The 19,385-nt window shown below is 46.5% G+C and overlaps 2 protein-coding genes across 4 annotated transcripts; one reads left to right on the forward strand and one right to left on the reverse strand.

Annotated features, from left to right (window-relative positions):
- Positions 1–2,006: 2,006 nt before the first annotated feature.
- Positions 2,007–9,737, reverse strand: gan (gigaxonin). 3 transcript variants are annotated; one of them, XM_070907416.1, is made up of 13 exons: positions 9,629–9,737; positions 8,824–9,020; positions 8,533–8,647; positions 8,025–8,375; positions 7,205–7,273; positions 6,866–7,017; positions 6,455–6,576; positions 6,246–6,358; positions 5,198–5,347; positions 4,554–4,690; positions 3,048–3,182; positions 2,407–2,516; positions 2,007–2,302 (listed from the first exon to the last, which is right to left on the reverse strand). In XM_070907416.1, exons 2-13 carry the CDS (start codon positions 9,006–9,008, stop codon positions 2,130–2,132), a joined length of 1,812 nt encoding a protein of 603 aa, XP_070763517.1. In that variant the 5' UTR covers positions 9,009–9,020; positions 9,629–9,737; the 3' UTR covers positions 2,007–2,129. The 3 variants fall into 3 exon arrangements, with proteins under 3 accessions (XP_070763517.1, XP_070763515.1, XP_070763518.1); XM_070907414.1 differs by lacking the exon at positions 9,629–9,737 and having other exon boundaries at positions 8,824–9,245; XM_070907417.1 differs by lacking the exons at positions 8,824–9,020; positions 9,629–9,737 and having other exon boundaries at positions 8,538–8,579.
- Positions 9,738–15,339: 5,602 nt separating this feature from the next.
- On the forward strand, positions 15,340–16,624 carry foxl1 (forkhead box L1). Its single transcript, XM_070907907.1, has one exon. It carries the CDS (start codon positions 15,340–15,342, stop codon positions 16,492–16,494), a length of 1,155 nt encoding a protein of 384 aa, XP_070764008.1. The 3' UTR covers positions 16,495–16,624.
- Positions 16,625–19,385: the final 2,761 nt, after the last annotated feature.

Below are 19,385 nucleotides of genomic sequence, written 5' to 3' on the forward strand. Positions count from 1 at the left end.
CAAAGCCAGACCTATCTCCACACTTCAGAAGTCCGATTGTATAGAAGTCTATGGAAATAAATGACCCTACTTCTCACTTGATTTATTACCTCAGTAAAACATTTTCCTAATGAGTTTATGGTCTCAATCGCTACTTTCAAGTCTTGTTCAATACAGCATGTTGTTACTTTTGTAAATTACGGTCCCATTTAGAGTTAAACAGACAATAAAGCAGGAAATGCGCTACCGCGGCGACCTGTCGATCAGTATAGCGGCGTTCGGTTGCACTAAAAGACACTCTAGGAGTTGGCTGTTCCGTTAAGTACGTTTACAAGCAAACTTTATTAGAAGCTACTTTGCACAGCGTAGGCAGGAGCCAGGTGTAGTCAGGTGGCTGGTACAGGTAGGCGTGCATAGTGTCCGTCGGTTCTCAGATCCCCTTCGCCACCCTCTCGTCCAAATTTGGCTCCAGAAAAAAACCAAAGATGGCGACGGCTGAAATGCCAAACTGGAGGCTTCAAAACAGTAGTGCACAATGGGTGACATCACGGTGGCTACGTCCACTTCTTTCATCCTCGGACATTGAATTTGACATTTTTAAGACTACTTTTTAAATCAGCCCTCAGTCTCAACCCTGTAAGCGTCTTTGATGTGCGTGAGGTGTATTTAGCTTTCCGATATTATGAGAGGGGTGCATTTGTATCAACAGTCCATGAGCTGAACTGAGTGTGTGTCTGCTTTGTGCGTGCTGCCCCTGAGCGCGAGGACGGACAGCAGCAGCTGTAACTCACACAGAACAAATGGGGTCAAGGGATGCCAAAACCGTACCGACTGGAAAGCCAATGTCAGAGGTCACAAAGGCAGCAGCAACGCATCCAGCGCCTCAAGAGTGTCACTCGCAGCCACGTCTATTTCTGAACGGGCCCCAGACAGCTCGGTCAACAGCGAACACTGCGCAGAGGTTTCCAGTGACAATCGTGGCACTAAAAGGTCCTTGTGCACTGTGGTTTTGGGCCGTGCATCGCGAAAGTAGTGAAACGTTGTCTACCGGTGGAACAACTTAACTTTGGTTTGTGATTACCCTCCAGAATAACACATATATATATATATATATATATATAGGCGTTTTCTGATTTGATCAGCAGGAGGACATCATGTGTCATCATTTGTTTGGTTAAGTTTAGGCACAAAAACAACTTGGTTTGAGGTTTTTTTTTTTTTTTTTTTTTGTTTTAATTACTGAGACCTTCGTCATCATGGTTACAATAATAATTCAGAAATAAGTCCGAATCTTAGGACCAAAGTGAATCAGCTTCAAATAAAAACAGAGATGGAACCCACACTGCGGCCGTGTTTTGCTGCATTCTAAAACTAGAACGTTGCACAGATGGATGACAGGATGGATGACGTTTCACTGCTTGCATATTTTTTTGTTCTATTTACATTGTAGCGCTTCATTCGGATTCACAGTCTGACCGGTGCCAGAATGGATAGTGTATAGTCTGACACAGATTGTGACCAAGATTTTATCAGAGCAACATGCAATGAGCCCATAAGACCATTGTCACTGCGCAGTGTATAGGGGCCTTTAGTAAAAATGCCTTGTCTTGTGGTCTATACTGGGGCTAGTCGCAGTAGAGAAAGGTGGTACAGGTATCTGCCTTGAACAGTGGATTTCTCCCCATGTGACGCCCCCTTTCTCTCTGATTTTAAAGTCTCACTTCCCACCAAAGATTCAGATAACTGAACGATTTTCTACCCTCCACTGCAGCTATTGCAAATATTTTGGGGGGAGGAAATGATGTCATCTACGTTTGGCCATAAAGATGAACAATACACCACCAAACAACACCTAAAATACAAATGGCTTTTGAAATGTCCCCAATAATCCCTCATGTAATAATGATGTGGTTGTTCATTTTAAGTGTCGTTCACAGTTTAAATCCCTCGCCAAGCAACAGATCACCAGTAAACATTACAAATGAGGAATGTCCATTAAAATAAAAAAGCAAAAACTGATAAAAAAAAAAAAGAATAAAAGAAAACATTTTTTTTTAAATGCCATAAAACCTATAACACTTTAGTGTTCATAAAATCTCTAAACCCCAGACCCTACAGCAGGTTGGAAAGTACCATGTGCAAAAGTGGAGTCAGACTCTGATTCGGAACATGCCCTGGCTCAACTGGAGGCGGAACAGGCGACAGTTGGCGATGCGCAGGGCGGCGCAGGCTGTTTTGGAGAGGTCGGTGGGTAACATAGGCTTGGTGCGATGCCACGTCCCAGTGCTGCGGCGGAACTCCCGGATGTAGTCGAAGCTTGTTCCTGTACACACACACACACAGAGGAAGCACCAACCTTACACATTCAAATACTGTACTGTTGCTGTAACCCAAATCAGAACTCTGCTGTTGTTTTCTTTTACTGACCCGTGTCCAGATCTCCCACTACGTAGATGCTGGCTCCGATGGGCACGGCACCGTAAACGAAGGATGAGCTGGTCTGGATGCACAGGGTCTGATCATCCAAGAACATCCACCTGCGCACATTATACCGCAAGAGAAAAGAAGAACACGTTTCTTAGTTTCCGGATCCTATATTAGAAAGACTGTAGGACATTTTGACGATGACGTGCAGGTACTGGATTATACGGTGGACCTTCGGTTTTTATCCTCGTGTCTCCACCAAATCAAATTCATAACGGAAATAAATCAATTGGTCACCAAAAAATTTTTTTGCAAATTCACAAGTATGGAGGAATAATCTGCAAAACAAGCAATCTTTTTCTGGTACTTGATGGGAATCCAATAAAAAAAAAAAAATACACTTTTACAATCTCCATCTGCTAATAAAGATCATGCAATATGGTCCGAAAGCTCCAAGACAGTTACTAAATGGTCCTTGTGGTAAGAGAGTTTTCTCAGCTTCTGTTTCCAAGGTCAAGAATGACCTTTAACACTCAACATTTAAACCATGATGACACACTAAAACACAGAAAAATAGCAGTAGTAATAATAATAATAATATATTCATAGAATCTAATAAAAGTTTGAAAATTGCATACACCGACCTCCTCATCTCGTCATGGTAGAACTCAGACTTGCAGGTCATCATTTGTCTTTGCTCGGGGTTGTCGTTTTCTTGGCTTCGAACTCCACCGAACACGTAGAGCTCCTGGCCGACGCCGCACGCCACCGAACCAAACCTGACCGAACATATGGCACAGAGTTGAGTATCCTGATGCGTGTTATTTTGTTGTTTTTTTTATACACACACACACACACACACACACACACACACATATATATATATATATATAAATAATGTTTTGGAAAATCTATTGAGAAACTGCTGTTAAAATACAAATGACAAAATGACCAGATGGGAATGTCTGCTATTGGCTAATCCAGCAAATTTAATAACTATTATTGAAACGTTGCAACGATTACTTTATACAAGTGGAGATATTAAAGAGACACCGGGTTACAAAAGATCTTTAGTCATATTGCCCACCCATATTTTGAGATACATTAAAAGTCGGGTTTATTAGGTTAAAATATGAAGGGGGTGAAAGCTTTCACCACGGAAAAAAAAGCCAATGTGCCTAATAATAATAATCATCATCATCATCAGAAAGGCTAGTATTGACTTAATGATTAAAGGTTTCACGGCGAGGTGGCTAATCCAGGAAAAACTGGGCAAACATGGTGAGATAAAAGCTACCTAAAATCTACATAACAGAACAGATCTGATTATAACCAAAGTTATAAAGAAGCCAAACAGTGCCTACAAAAAAAAAAAGGGTCACTCTCCAAGGCATGACATCTCTTTAAGGGTTCTGTGTTAGCTTGATTTCAACCCATTTCCCACGCTGTCTCTAGGAACCCTAATATATAAACGATACAACTAATCGAGGGATACGTGAAGTGAAAGACTGGATGTTTCTTCACGTCTTAAGGTGACTAACAAATGTACATGGTGTGACTCAACAGCCTCGGTTGGAGGTACTTCATTATTCTGAGCAACATTTTGATAAGTCTGTATGACTGGTGGTGTCATCTGAAGGTCAGTCTGAAACCAAAACTGACAGGAGGCGTGTTTTGTTTCCTGTTGTGCAACACAAACAAAGTAACAAAGTTAAGTATTACAGGCTGAAGTTGAAGAGGAGGCATTATGCTCATGTCCAGCTCTATATCTTTAATCTGGGACACCACAAGATTCCCCAGATAAAATAAGTCCTTATTCATCTTATTCTGGCCCTCAGTTCACCCTCTCTCTGACACAAGCTGTTTGGGCTCCTGTCTCTTCAAGGCCCGCCTCCCTAAAAGCTCATTTTATTCTGATTGGCCGGCTCCTTTCTGGGGACTGGGCCTCACTGATTACTGCACAAAAACACGCAACTTTATTCACTGATTTTGGTGAAACTCGATCATTTCATGGAGAAAATGTTTTCTGGTTTTCCCTCTGATGTCCTTTCGAAGACAAATATTGCCTCAAAAGTGCTCATCAAACCACAGATCCTTCCTTTTGTCCCGCTGGGACCACGACGGCTAACGCAATCAGAGGCTGTGTTTACCTCCTCTCTTTCAGAGGACAGAGGCCGGTCCAGTGCTGCGTTTTGGGGTCAAAGCATTCAACGGAGTCGAAGAGCTTCCCGTAGGAGCCCCCACCCATGGCGTAGATCTTCTTATTCATGGAGGCATAGCAGCCCACCTGGAAAAGAAGACAGACATGGGCAGCGCAAGTTACAGCATGCGGGGGAGTGGTTCAACTGTGGAAAATGAATCACTTGGGTCTGCTCTAAGTTCTAGTTCTGTCTAATTCCTGGACAAGTCTGGACAAGGATTGTAATGACCCTGGGCATTTTAGTAACATTGTTAGGTGTGTGTGTGTGTGTGTGTGTGTGTGTGTGTTACACGGTCCAGAAAAAGGTAACTGTCTGGTGTGAGAGACCAAAAAATGGGCAAATACGGAGGCAGGATCATCGAAGACCACAGCCACCCCAACTGTTCTGCCGGTACCGCAGCATCCAGTCCCGCACCGCCAGGCCCAGGGACAGCTTCATCCCTCAGGCCGTAAGACTCTCAAGCTCTCAAGGGAGGGTAGCAGTGTGTTGTGACATTATTATGCCCCCAGTCGTCAACTGTGTCACATGTTCTACTACTCTGTGAAGGTGACATTTGTGTGTGTGTGTGTGTGTGTGTGTGTGCGTGCCGTTACCTTGCGGATCATGGTCATGCTGGTCTGCATTCTCCAGGTGCTGAAGTGGGGGTCGAACACTTCAACGGTGATCAGCTCCGTTTCTTCGTTCTCTCCTCCGAGAACGTAGATCAGGCCGTCGAGCTCCACCACGCCAAAGTTCTGCCGAGCCTGCGGTGCATCAGCAACAAACAATCAAACCACGGCAATGGTCCCACACGCACGGCTGACATTCTGAAATCACGTTAGAAGCACAGGTATGACGCCAAGCTCCACCGCTGACCACATACGGTCTGGGGTTGGACTGTTCCAAAATGTAGATTAAAAACAAAACATAATGAGGTTCCGAATCTTTAGACCGACCCACGGGAGGAATTCAGGGTGGTTAGCCCCGTATCAGAAATCATAAAACCCAATAAAATCTCAGAATTGTGATTTTTGATTTTTTTTACATGTAATATTTTATGAGTACATAAGAGTTTTTGACTTCCCATTTTGTTCCTCTTGCTTTGCTACAATCTGCATTTTAGGTAGTGGTTTATATTATATTACTTGAATCTGACGTCAACATTATGAATCGTATATTCTAATATAACTCTGACTTTAATACATTAGTATTGTGTGCAACAATACATAGGCAACATATAATGTGAATGACACCACTGCCTGTCCTACCAGCTAGGGTTGAACCTGTATTGCAGCACTGCTGACAACTAGTGGTCATGATGTAAAAGGTCATAACATACATAATAATATATTATGTATATAAATAATATACATACTGTGACATGGCTGCAGAAATGCACTCCGTCTCATTTATCCTGCTTACAAAATCTTAAACAGCAGCAAACACCAACAACAAACATGATCATTTTCAAACGTTTTCAGTTTTCTTTGATAGGAAAATTGAAGTGAGTGAAGGATTGGACTGCATAGAAAAATATAAGGGGGAAAAAGGGGGACAGAAATTCTACTGCAAAGATAACATTTATATGGGGGGGGGGGGGGGGGGTAATTCTAACTGCTGAAGCCTCAGGAGAAGTGCAGTTACAGAAAGGGGTGAATATACCTGTAGCATTTGGGGTATGGGGCTCCAGGTGTTGGAGTCAGGGTCATATTTCTCTCCACTGTCCAAGACTGTGTTGTGTTCATCTGTCCCGCCCATCACAAACAGAAAACCCTCTAACAGACAGGAAACACAATATGTCATTCGCCCCCTTTTCTACCAAAGGAACTCTCTTAAGCCCTGATCCTGATGAAAAAAATCCCAGCACTGACCGGCAGCGACCACCCCATGGCCGAGGCGGGCAACGCTCATTGGCTGCAGCTCGATCCAGGCCTGTCTGTTGGTGTCGTAGAGCGGACACATGCAGCGCGTCACGGCAGTCGGCTTCCTGCTTCTGTACGGGACAAAAACCCATCAGACCAGACAGGATGTGAGCAGACTGTGTGAACTCGGCACTAAGTTAACCTCTTCCTCTGGTTGTGACCACAGTGTGCTCTGAAATGCCATTATTTTCTCGGTGATTGCGAAACAAAGTGGGTTTTTTGTGGGTCATGATAGGACACTAAGACCAAATCCGGCATTGCGTCAAAAGCGCCAGTCCTTCAGATCAATTTGAATGCAGGTAGTCAGTTTAGGCTGCGGCGGTGGTTACACGACAAAAGAGAAGGTGGACAGCGACTCACTTGCGATCCTCTCCTCCGGCGATAACTATACACTCTGAGTAACCTCGGGGTTTGAAGGCAGCGAGCAGAGCCTCACCCTGCAGCTGACCATCGCCCAGCACCGGCTGACAGTACTCTCTGATCACCTCCCTCATCAGCGGCTCCCCCATGGCCTGATGGGAAACCATGCAACACACGACAAGGTTAGCTACTAAGCTAGCCCGGAAGAGTTTTTGCCTCAAAAACAGCATATGCACAAAACTTTGTGAGACACTTTAACTGGACATTCGCATCATCATGGGTTTGTGGGTTCTTGGGTTCTGTTGTTACACTATAAAGGCACTTTGCAGCCCCCCCTACCTGCTCTCTCAGGTAGCTCACATCCAGGCCCTGCAGCCATACTGCAGAGATCACTTCCTTCATGTGTACCTGCAAATACAGACGGAATAAGATTCACTTTGTGGCTTATTGAACAAACACAAGCTTGGAGCACATAGAGCCAAATTCGTTCACGAAGGGCTGATGTTTAGGTTTTTCATAAAATCGTTTCTTCAGTGTTCGCCTGTCATTCCAGGTTAGCCATTGGTTTCCATTCATTTTGAACCTAATAAAAATCGAATAATTAAGACTCTTGAAACGTGTTATACTCGTGTTATCGATCACACTGAACATCAACTCCGCATTAATTGCTGTTCCGCGTTTCATTAAAGCATTTTAAGTGCAGATGGATTTGAAATGTTTACGGTTTTCATATCATGCAATTGTAGATGGAAACCATTGGATGCATTGAAAGAATGCGTTTACATTTGCACAACACGACAGTATGTTTGCGAAATACTTGTGTGTGGTAAAGTACATGTGATTTGTACTAAATAGGTTGAAACACGAATAGGCGTTGATACGTCTTAAAATCTAGTGTTTGTTATAAAAACAACTTGGTAAATAAACCTTTTGGTTCACAAAACTTGGTAACTAAGATGTCCTGATCTTCCCTTAAAATTTACTTTACTCCAACGATGTGATGTATTGCCTTGCATTTTCATTGAAAGCTTTATATTAGTCAGTAAAATTGATATCATTTTTCTAATCAGCAGTTGGCCAGTTGAGTGAAAAAGCTGCCCGTCTACATTTTTCACGACCTCTTCTTTCTACACTAAAGCCTGAAGTGAGCATCACCCACCCTGCGATCCTTCGGGTCGTGTGCGAACCACCGCACCACAGCCTCCAGCACGTGCTTTTCGTTGCCCACGTTCAGCTTCTCCATAGCCAGCACCTCACAGAGCCGGTCCGGGGGCAGCTCCCAGAACTCCTCGGTGTGCGCCACGTCGCCAAAGTGCGTCTGCAGGAACTCGGTGGCGGAGTAGTGGACGTGGTAAAGGCAGTAATGCAGGGAGAAGAGCCGGATGCCGATGCAGTTCTCTGCAGTGATGCAGCTCTCCAGGAACTGGCAGCACAGGGACTTGAGGTCGGTCATGAGGAGCAGGTCAGACGCCTGCACCATGTCCTGGATGGTCTCTTCACTCAAAGTGATCTGTGTGTGAAGGGCAGACACACACACACACACACACATGCGGGTAGTGAGACAAATATATTAGGATGGGCAGGACACAATTACTTGTGCTTACCACACCTAAAAACCTAAGCATGTCCTTCATTTTTTTTTTTTTTTTTAAAGCCCCCACACTCACTTCACCGCTGAAGATGTAGTCCAGGATCTGTTTCATGATGGGCATGGAGACCCCCTGCAGCTCAATTCTGTATGTAGACCCATCTTCCTTTGGAGGATTGTAGTTCAGCTTGGTCCTAACAGGAAACCATTAACACAACTGAATATGAAAATAACCATTGCCATTGTGAGCGTGGACACGCCCATGTCGCTTTCACAATGTAAACACCAGCGCGCAGATAACGAATGCGCGATCACATCTGGGCTGGTGCGCCCGGCTCTTGCGCCGAAAGGCCAGGGCCCCATGTCTGACCTGATATAAGGGCTGGCAGCAGCCAGGATGTTTTTCTGCACAGGGAGCTCCTCTCCACCAACCACCAGCAGCGCATCGTGGAAACTCTGCTCTTGCCAGAAGACGCGAAGGACCCTGAGGAGTTTCTGGGAATGTTGCGGGTCCGAAACCTTCGAACCGGTTCCACCCGATGCAGAATCGGGCATGTCTAGGCTTGACTTTAAACAAAATGAACAGAGGGACATTCTTCGGCTGACACAAAATACAACACAACACTTGTTTCGATGAAAAAGAAAAAAAAAGACTTAACAATCGGTTCGCAGGCTACTCGTGTAATGAATTAAACTACTACAACACACAACAATGGGCAGTGGCGACCTGTGTTTACAAATTAGAAACGTTCAAATGTATGAAATAGCATGCTGCTAAGTGAATCACTTATATGCCGAATACTGCGGGGAAACATGACGAGTCGTCATACGAATGAACTAAATTAAGTTTGGGCGAACTGGTGGTGCAAATGGTACGTAACTAAAGGCTAGGCTAGTAGCAAAACCACCTTCGGTAAACAACAGTTCCTACGTCAAAGACGACATAATGTCGCCACCGAAGTTGTTTACAGTTTACAGCAGCGAAAGAGGTGGCGTTCATTTAGCTAGTGTTTAGCTAACTTTGGTTAGCCAAATTGCTGACAAAAGAGGAAAGCTACAAACACATATTTGACGTAGCTGGAGTCCTGCGCTGTATGTTCACAATGGTTCAAACGTGTTATGTCATGTTTTCCCTTTTAACAATTAAACAAGTTGACTCAGTTTAAGTGTCTTACCTTAAGACAACAAAATGCGCTTGTCTTTTTTTATGGGCACGGACTGTACCTAACTGCATTTAGGTCAACATGAATCACTCCATGGGAGAATGTTGTAAGTGGACGTGAAGACATGCATTTGTGCTGCGTTCATGGTCAAATGACATTTGGTAAATGAGGGAGTCCCGTGTTAAGATCTCATTATATGGACTGCATGTCCAAATAAAGATAGCCGATAAACGAATATATTCACATATTATGATCAAAGCTCTCATAACAAGCTGGTTTAGAACACGCTTTCATCATCACAGCCGTTTGAAGTGCAGAATTCATCTGGCACTTTGAACGCAGCATCTGCTAGGCGGAAAGCAAACGACGTTCCAATACTTTAACAGCAACCTGTGTACCAGCAGAATTGTGGATAACAACAGACATGTAGCTCAGTTATACGAAAGACTTTGTGTGACTTGCCTTTGCAAACTAAGACAAACAAACCTCTTCGCGTGTTTCTTCGGTCAGATTTCGAAATGGACATATAAAGTGAGAATTCAAAAGAAGCGGAACGGGGCCACAAAGCGAAACTCCCAGCAGAAACCGATCGATATGGCAGAAAGCCGTCGAGATTATCACCGAACAGTATTTCCGGTGTGAGTAAAACCCTCTTGACTAACTAGTATTGTGTTCGCATACTTTCAGTCATATAAAGCAGCTAAATAACGCGGATAGCGGTTATGTGATAATGAATAAGTCATATTTTCGCTGTATATATTCACGGCCATATTGGTATGCGCAAGAGTCAGTTACACGGCCTAACATTTGCGCTTTTAATTTGAAGGAAAACTCGTCTCCAGTCTGTCCACTGTTATCTCTCGGTAACTTGAAACAACGTTGTCCGCCATAACTTCGGACGCACGTAAATGTCTTGTTATGTTTTGTTTACATAAAGGTAATAGCGCTGGCTACTTGTGTAGGCTAGGCTAATACTATGCTGTGCTAAGTTAGCTAAGAGGCTATCGTGCGACATTGCTGTAAAAACTGTCCGTGGCGGAGATGTCAGTAATGTGCCAGTGTTTCGCGCTTCAAGTGGCTTAAGCTATACGTGATAACTTCTTCCCGCGATTTAACCAGACTGTATCACGTTAAACCGACATGTTAGTGTTTTATAATGGCTCATAGGCAGTATGCCTTTCGTTTCTAGCTCCCATTGTGATGTTGCGATGGAGGAACCACTGAGAAATGTTTGCCTGACGGAACGTAACCGGAGACGCACCGTTTGAAACTGCACAACATGCCGAGACCTGCTTGGAGCAGACTGTCTCCCTGGATAGAGAGTCTGCTCCTGGGCTATGGCAGTCGGGAGGGGAGCAGCAGCAGTAGCGGGCGGCTGAAGGCTCATGTCATCGGGGTGGGTCAGATGTCTCAGTCCCAGGCTCAGGGCTCCGAGGGCCCCACGGGGCTGCTCTTCCTGTCCGACGGGGCGCTCCAGATCCCTGCCATACTCACCGCGTCAGCCTGGGAGCATCTTCAGGAGCAGGAGGACCGCGAGTGTTTCACCAGCCTGGTCAACACCACGGTGTGCATTCAGGACTACCAGCTGCAGTTTCACATGGCCCTCGAACAGTCTAAATGCGGATTCTTCTTAATGGTTGGAGAGCTGGCTACTACCGCAGCCGGTCCAATTAAAGACAACACCCCTTGCTGCACAACACTGCCCTCCGTCAGGCTCAAGATCTGCAAGACCTGGAGGGCCCTCATGGGCCAGGAGGGGCAGGACTCTCAGAAGGGCCAGTGTGGGTTCGATCTGTCGGAGCTGCTGGGGGAGTGGCAGGATGACTGCCTGCAGGCTGTGCTGGAGGACGTCAGGGAGAGGCTGACGACGGCGAGCAGCCGCCCTGTCAGCCCGCAGCCCTCCACTTCGACTTACACCTCACCGCCGACCAGCCCGGACGCATTCGCTGCCACGGGCTGGGACATCGACAGGGTCCGATACAAGGGAGTGAAATGTTTCGGTGTCCCCTTGAAGTGTCTTCTCATCCCAGAGGGAGATGCTCAGCGGCTGCAAACACCACCTAGCGTTGCAAGCGGGACGCAGAGTGGGCTTTCTGTGGCCTCTGATGACAGAAAGGGAGATTTACCACAAGTCTGCAGACCTCCAGAGACAACGCCGCCTTCTTTTGACGTTGCAGAGTGGCGAATAGCCAAGCCGGCAGTTGTGGAGACGGATTGTGACGCCAGTGAGAACTTGCCCCTTCCTGTGGAGGACAGCATGCTACTTGAGCACATAATTGACAGGGTAATTGACAGCGGCATCAGGCCTTTATGCCAGCCTTGGGACCTTTTTCCTCCATGCGACACCTCGTCATGCTCATCCCCAGAAGCGACACCAAGCCGCTCATTGCACGACCCCGCCGCTGCTGAATCTAAGCCGGATCATGATGCGATTTCAGCCAGCACGCAACTTCCTGTCCACAGTTCGAAGGACACCTGGCAGATTTCGGAGCGCAGCTACCTCCCGCCGTACCAGAAACTGCCACACTCCGCTAGCCTTCCCGCTCCAACCGGTTCCTCAGCTTCTGTGAGTCCACCAGGACCCTTTACCGGACCGTCAAACCCCTTTCCCTCCTCAGACGAACACGGCACAGACGCGACGCGACAACATATTCCCGCTGTGGACCAAGAAGGCCAGATTATGGAGGAGACTTGTGAGAGAAAATATAGCAAGGCAAAGAGAAAGAGAAGTGAGCCCACAACGGAAGCGCTAACCACCTTAGTGGAGGAGGAAGATGAGGATGCTCAGATCAGTGGGAGCCCTCCATCCTGGCTCTTCGACACTCAGGCGGGATGCGGGGCAGAAGTGGGCAGCAGCCACAAAAGGATTCAAACTGTCAGGACTGTCTCGAGGCGGACCCCCACTGGCCACGGCGACGGCAGGCTGTTCTCTTACTTTTACCAGGCGTCTGGACAGGATCTGCAGGACTTCAGCCGATTCAAAGTGGACGAATCCTTGCTGCACTGGGCCGTGAAGTATCTCGTCCCACAGCAGGCAGACGGTCAGCACAACACATCAGTAACCTCCAATCAGATGTCGTCTGACAGGGCCGAGGTCACTTCCCTTTAGGATCGCTGTTCTGTTATTGTTTCAGTGTTGGCTCCTGTAAATGTTCCAGAGCAGCTCTGTATAGTGAGTCTCTTTGGCACGGCATGTCTTAAGCACCGAGTAAGAAAACACTGGGACATGTTCACCGTGAAATGTTTTAAGCTTGTCCATCTTAAATAAAAAAAAAAGGAAACACAATTTCCTTTGCTGTCTTAACCCAAACTGAAATACTTTCAATTCAAGGTCCCATTACCAGCTTCTTCTTCTGGAGTGACACATATATATATGTATAACTACACAAGTTTCCTTCATTTAACTTTTCAAAGTAGACACACATGAAGTTAATGATGAAAGGTGAATTCTTGACCGCAGTTTTCAATTTGTCCAGAAGATGTCACCAAATACCACGCGTTTTCTTGAACCTGCATTAGAAACGGGACGGCGCTGAGTTTAAATGCAAATGGATGGTGAATCGTGACCAAGGTGCAGGTCACAATCCCGGCGGCTTTACCGTGCAGAAGGCTGGTGAAGCCTTTAGCTGACGCTCTCATGTGTTGTAATTGTGTTGCAACAATTGAAAGCTGTCTGCACATCTGCCCATAGCTTTATTCCCATAATTGCAGATGACCTATTGTGACACCATTGGGGAAAATATACCAGTGGAAGAAGTTGTAGTTAGCTCAGTGGTTAAGCGGTTTGAGCGCACAAAGGTGTGTGTGTGCTAGAGCAACAAGGAGCGCCCCCCCCCCCCCCCCCCCCCCCCCCCCACTTTCCAAATCAATCCTGCACCCCTGGCCCCTCTTGACACGGCTCTCAGTTGACCTGCGCTCACCTTCAAGTGAAGCAGGAGACATCTTTTGTCCTTTGAAATGCAAAATACTTGCTCAATGAGGGGAGCCGTGGGTGTCAGAAGAGTTTTAACTTTATAATTGAGCTTCTTTTTTTGTAAATGATTATTCAAAGCACCGAAGATCAGCGAGTTGCATCTTTCAGGTTCAACTTTACGAAACTGAGAGAAGGCAAAGGGTCTAACTCATTCACTCAACTTATTAACTTTTTTTTCTTTTTTTTTAATGTATTAGGGCTCTGCTTTGTCACACCAATCGTGTGATGTTGATCATGATGTGCAGCTTTTGTTAGTTCTGCAGCATGGAGGCTTAACTCGCTTGAGTTTTAACGCGTGCGTGCCGGAGGCTGCGGCATTAACACCTTAAAAACTCCCGACCGTCCACGTCACGGGCCCCTGAGTCTATAGTGCGTTCCTATTCCTTTTAAAATGTGTCTTCTGACGCGTCTCACTTTTGTTAGTTTAGTCTCATTTGCTCATGAATCACCGTCTGCCCGAGAGAGAGAGAGAGAGAGGGAGTCAGAGAGAAGCGACAGAAAAGGCCGACTTCTGAGTTTATCCGCTGAAAAAAGCTCCAAACCCCTAATGTAAGCAGGGGCCAGCTGTGCGCACTTGTAAAGTTGTTATAATCCTCCTTTGACCTGTAAACAGGAAAATACAGAATATAAAGAATCATGCTCGCATCTACAAATAATACACCGTCCGTGTTGTCCTTGTAAGGCAATACAGTCCCAAAGCGCCCGCCTGCAGCCTCTCCAAGGGCAATTAAAAGAAAAAATATGTAGACTTGTAATCCCTTTTAGATATGGCTCTTTCAGGGCGGCTGATGTAATGTAATGGTGTGTTTTTGCAAGAATATATATATATATATATATATATATATATATCTGGGATACACATCCTGGTTCAGGTGACCTCTGATAACTGACAGTAGACCAGCAGCAGCAAATATCATATTATACATATAGCATTTTCATTCTTCTGTTCCATTTCACGTAATTCGGGCAAAGTGGGAACACGGTCCCACCGGGCCCAGCAGCAACTTTGACATCTTGATATTATTACGTTGTTTTTATTTTATTGGTTCTGTCCTAAGTTTTGGATTTGTCCAACACACACTTGTTGCGTTGGGGGGGGGGGGGGGGTGTAGAATCAGTTCCTCTTGGTGGACCGGAGGCAAGAAGGGGAGAGAAATTGTTTGAGTTATTTTCCCTTTTATACACTTTGTTTTCATTTGAGCGAGCCCACAGCAACCCCCCCCACCCCCACCCCCACCCCACCCTCCCCCCCTCCCTCAGAAAAAGGACTCGGCGATGTTTGCTTGTTCTCTCTGTGTGAGCAACTCTCAGCGTCAGGGGTGGACGTGATATTTCAAACAGCACATCAGTGCGTTTATGTATTGGGTGCCCGGAAATTTTTTCCAAATAAACACAGCTTGATTCAACTTGGGTGGGCAGACTTATCAAGCGGCTAATTCTATAAACAGATGAGGGAATAAGCCGGCGCTTCATTGGTTGTTGGGCAGAGGAGGGAGGGAGGGAGGGAGGATGGGGGGGGGGGGGGCATGAGGGAGTTTCAGCGCAATGAAATTTTAATTAATGTGGGTGGGCTGAGAACACCACCGACTGTTTATGATGGACAATTTATTTCCTAGTGCAAAGTCAACATAACACAGCAAACGTACAACAATTATTAACATTTTCTGGGGGTCCTCATGAGGCTGCGGAGTCAGTCAGAGGAGGAGAGGAGCTCCGGGAGCAGGCGCAACTTCCCCCCGGCACGCACGCCATGACTCTCTACCACGGCCGTCTGCCGTCACTCGGAGCGCCATCCTCGGCCCTGAGCCTCCCCGGCCCCCCGCTGATCTACTTGTACGGAGGGGACAGGGGAGGGGTCGTGCCCGCCGCCCTGAGCTTCGTGCCGGCCCGCCAGGAGCCTCCGCAGAAGCCGCCCTACAGCTACATCGCGCTCATCGCCATGGCCATCAAGAGCGCGCCGGAGCAGCGCGCAACGCTCAGCGGCATCTACCAGTTCATCATGGAGCGGTTCCCCTTCTATCACGACAACAAGCAGGGCTGGCAGAACTCCATCCGCCACAACCTCTCCCTGAATGACTGCTTCATCAAGGTGCCCAGAGAGAAGGGCCGGCCCGGCAAGGGCAGCTACTGGACGCTGGACACCAAGTGCCTGGATATGTTTGAGAACGGCAACTACCGCAGGAGGAAGAGGAAAGCCAAGAGCCAGCAGGAGGCTCCGGACGCCAAAGCCGCTGGACACAAGCGCACCAAGGGCCCGGGGCCACCCAGGGACCCTCAGTCCTCTCTGAGACATCAGACTGGCTCGGGGACAGCAGAGGGACCGACGAGGCAGGATGCGGAGAGGATGGAGACGCGACCAGACACAAAAACTGTTCGGGTCGAGTTTAACCCCGCCGAACAGCCGCAAACCCCCCCAATACAGAGACTGAAACTGTCCCCCAACCGAGACACCTCTGCGTCCACCGGGAGACGGCTTGACGCCCCCCAGCCGGAGCCATGTCCCGCTCCGAGACACGCTCCGTTGTGGACGGACGGTGCGAATCTGCCCGGCGCGTCCTCCCGCCGGGAGCCGGAGGAGAGGGGCGGGGGGGAGCGAGAGAGAGGACCGCTCTGCAGCGTCAGCTGCGCAGGAAACACAAAGTTGGCTGCACTTGCGCAGGACAGGCCGAAGGGAAACGCTCCGGGCAGGGACAAATCAAAAGGGTTCAGCATCGAGAGCCTCTTATCGAGGAGCGAAGACGAAACGCGCGGTCTGTCCGCGGAGACGTGCGCGCAGCGCCGAAGTCCCGCTCTCGGTCCGCCTGTGGTCCTCGGCGCTCGACCGCACCAGTGGTACCAGATGGGACTCCCCCTTTGCTCTTACCTGTCACTCGCCTACCCCGACAGAGCCCTGCATTTTAAATGAACACGTTTGGACTGGAATGCGTTTTTACGCACAGGCGCGTCACGGCGTAACGTCTGGACATCACCACGAGGCATCTCTGCCGTCTTCATCCGCCACGGCGACGTTGAGTCAAGGACAAAGAGCAGCAGGTGTGGGGGGGTCGGGGGGTCGGGGGGGGGCTTTTAGATACACTTTGACGCCTGTCAGGTTTGTGGATATTTTTTGTTCCCAAGACTGCTGCTGACGACAGCCCAGAGTAAACATGTAAGAATAAAGTTTAGTTACTCAGTAATATAATCAAGTCACATTTTACGCTCCGCCATGACTTTTATACGTGGGACAATAAAACTAAAGTTACAAAAGTTCTTCAACGTGTGTGTGTGTGTGTGTGTGTGTGTCTGTGGCATCTATGGCATGACGGCGGGTCTGAGGTCTGATGCGCGGTCGATGTGGATCACCTGGTCCCGGATGGTCCTCTCTGAGCTCCGGCTTGCAGCTGCAGAACGACACCTGTGTGAAATCAAAAGAGCTGCACATGCGCTGACAGCATCATTACAAACACACACACACACACACACACACACACACACACACACACAGAGCGGCCATGTCTAAATATAGGCCTGGAGCCGGACCGCGGAGGGGCCGGCGCTGCGCAAATGAGGAATGTTTGTTGAAATAAATAAACGTCCCCACATTAGAGGAGAGGAACTAACAATCACAAGCACTTCCTGTGTATAGGATTCTTTTGGTCAGACGTGTAAATAGAACATGATGAAAACCTCAGAAGGGGAAATAATGGAGGACACGGCGGGGGGGGGGGGGCGCTGCGATTGTCTCTGTTGGCTCCAAAGTCTTCTTAAAAAAAAACCAACAAAAAAAAAAACTGAATGAATAGATGTTGGTTATCTGATGGTCTCTGAGGGGGTGTTTGGACAGTAAAAGATCCTCATGAGAAAGCAGCGCAGACACAAAAGGGGGGACCCCCCCCCCCCCGCCCCCATCATCTCGGTTTGATTTGTTATTGGTTAAAACAAACCGCGCCGGCGGGCTGTGGCCTGAGATCTCTTTAGCCTTTGGGGGCGTGGGTGTGATCCCGGTGCTCGTCTTCTGGGTCAGATCAGCCAAACTCAGAAACACACACACACACACACGTTTCCTCTAAATTTAAAGTTTTTCCATAATCTTTATTTGTTTTAAGGGCGTCCTATGTATGTATTTACTTTATCTATCTATCTATTATCTATCTATCTATCTATCTATCTATCTATCTATTATCTATCTATCTATCTATTATCTATCTATCTATTATCTATCTATCTATCTAATGTTTTTTTTACATCCATCAGTTTGCCTCATTCTCTTGAAGGAGCTCCCTTCCTTGACTTCAGGGTTTCTTTACTTACTTAAGAGCAAGAAGAAGAGATCATATTAATGGATTTTTAAAGCCTTAGAAAATCACCCACCGACTTGATGCGTTTTATGCGGTCTGCTTCTTTCACGTCATGCCACGCAGCTATCACATAAAGGAAAGTGTGGTTCAGGAGTCTCTCTGCTCACAATGTCTCCAATCTAGATCACCAGTGAGGAGAAACCTTGTTTTGGTTTGTAAAGAGACGCAGCAGGTCGATCAGCTGGTGTGAATAAAAATTGAAAGGACGCAAACAGAGTAGGAAAGAAAAGGCAGCTGTGACGCACATGTTCAGCAGGGGTGTGTGAAGGCAGGTAGGAAGGAGAGGCTTGTGTCCATGTGATAATAAAACAAAGGCATGGGAGAACATTCATGTAAATAAAACGGGACGTGATAAACTCGGTGAACGGCTCCTAAAAATGACTTCTTTTTTTTAAAATCTAAGGTGTCCAGCCAGATGAGAGTCCATGACCCTGAGATATAGAGGAGTCATCAGACTGCCTAGAATATATATATATATATATTTTTTTTTTTTAAATTTTGAACTTCATTTGATGCACCAGTGTTGCGGTAGTTTTTTTTTTTCTTTTTAAGGACCAGTCTCCTGATTTTAACTGTATGAAGAGAACATGTCTTTGGCTGGTTTGCAAATGGAGACATTTTGTTTTGCCTATTCTCACTGGCCTTTTGTTTCATTAGGAAGTGGTACAAATGTGTTTTTGTCACACTTTTTCTAAGGTCAAAAAAAGAAGAAGAAGAAAAAAAAAAGCTCGCTTTTCTTCTTCTATTGAATCCAAACAAACCAGAAACAGAGACAGAGGATATTCTTCCCACCCACCAGACAGTGCGTGTGCGTGTGTGTGTGTGTGTGTGTGTGTGTGTGTAACGCCGTCAAATGCAAACGCTTTCATCAAGTTCAATCAATGTTGATGTTGTAATGATCAGTAATGGACAAGTATTTATATATGAAGATGTTGTGGATTAATCACATCAAACTACATTTAGCCTCTGCAGACTGGCTGCAGGGAAAACTGAGGCAGAACGCAAAAAAAAAAAAAAAAAAAACATTTGACAAGGGACTGACATGCACTGACATGCACTGTGTGGCTAGACCGGCTACCAAAACAAACAAAAAAACCCCAGAGAAACTTGGATTCCAACACAAAGGGGGATTGTGAGTTCATCCTCTACTCGGGATGCAATCACTCCACTGTATCTGTACACAGCAAACAGCTGTTCGCTGCTACATTAACGCTCAAGATCTCATATGTTGAACCTTTCAGTCACTTTTGGGAGAAGGGCCATTTAAGATTGGAGTTTCCTACGGAAGCCCTGAGAGGCAAGTGAGAAAAAAAAAAAAAAAATATATATATATATATATATATATATATTCCGGTGATCTAAACCGTTTTCTCAGAGCAAATTATGTATTATTATACACGTTGGTTACTCGATCATATCACACAAGCTTTTCAGTGTTATCATTCAGCAAAATATTATA

Source organism: Enoplosus armatus, chromosome 6, assembly GCF_043641665.1.
Source record: "Enoplosus armatus isolate fEnoArm2 chromosome 6, fEnoArm2.hap1, whole genome shotgun sequence".
In the NCBI taxonomy this organism is placed as follows: domain Eukaryota; kingdom Metazoa; phylum Chordata; class Actinopteri; order Centrarchiformes; family Enoplosidae; genus Enoplosus; species Enoplosus armatus.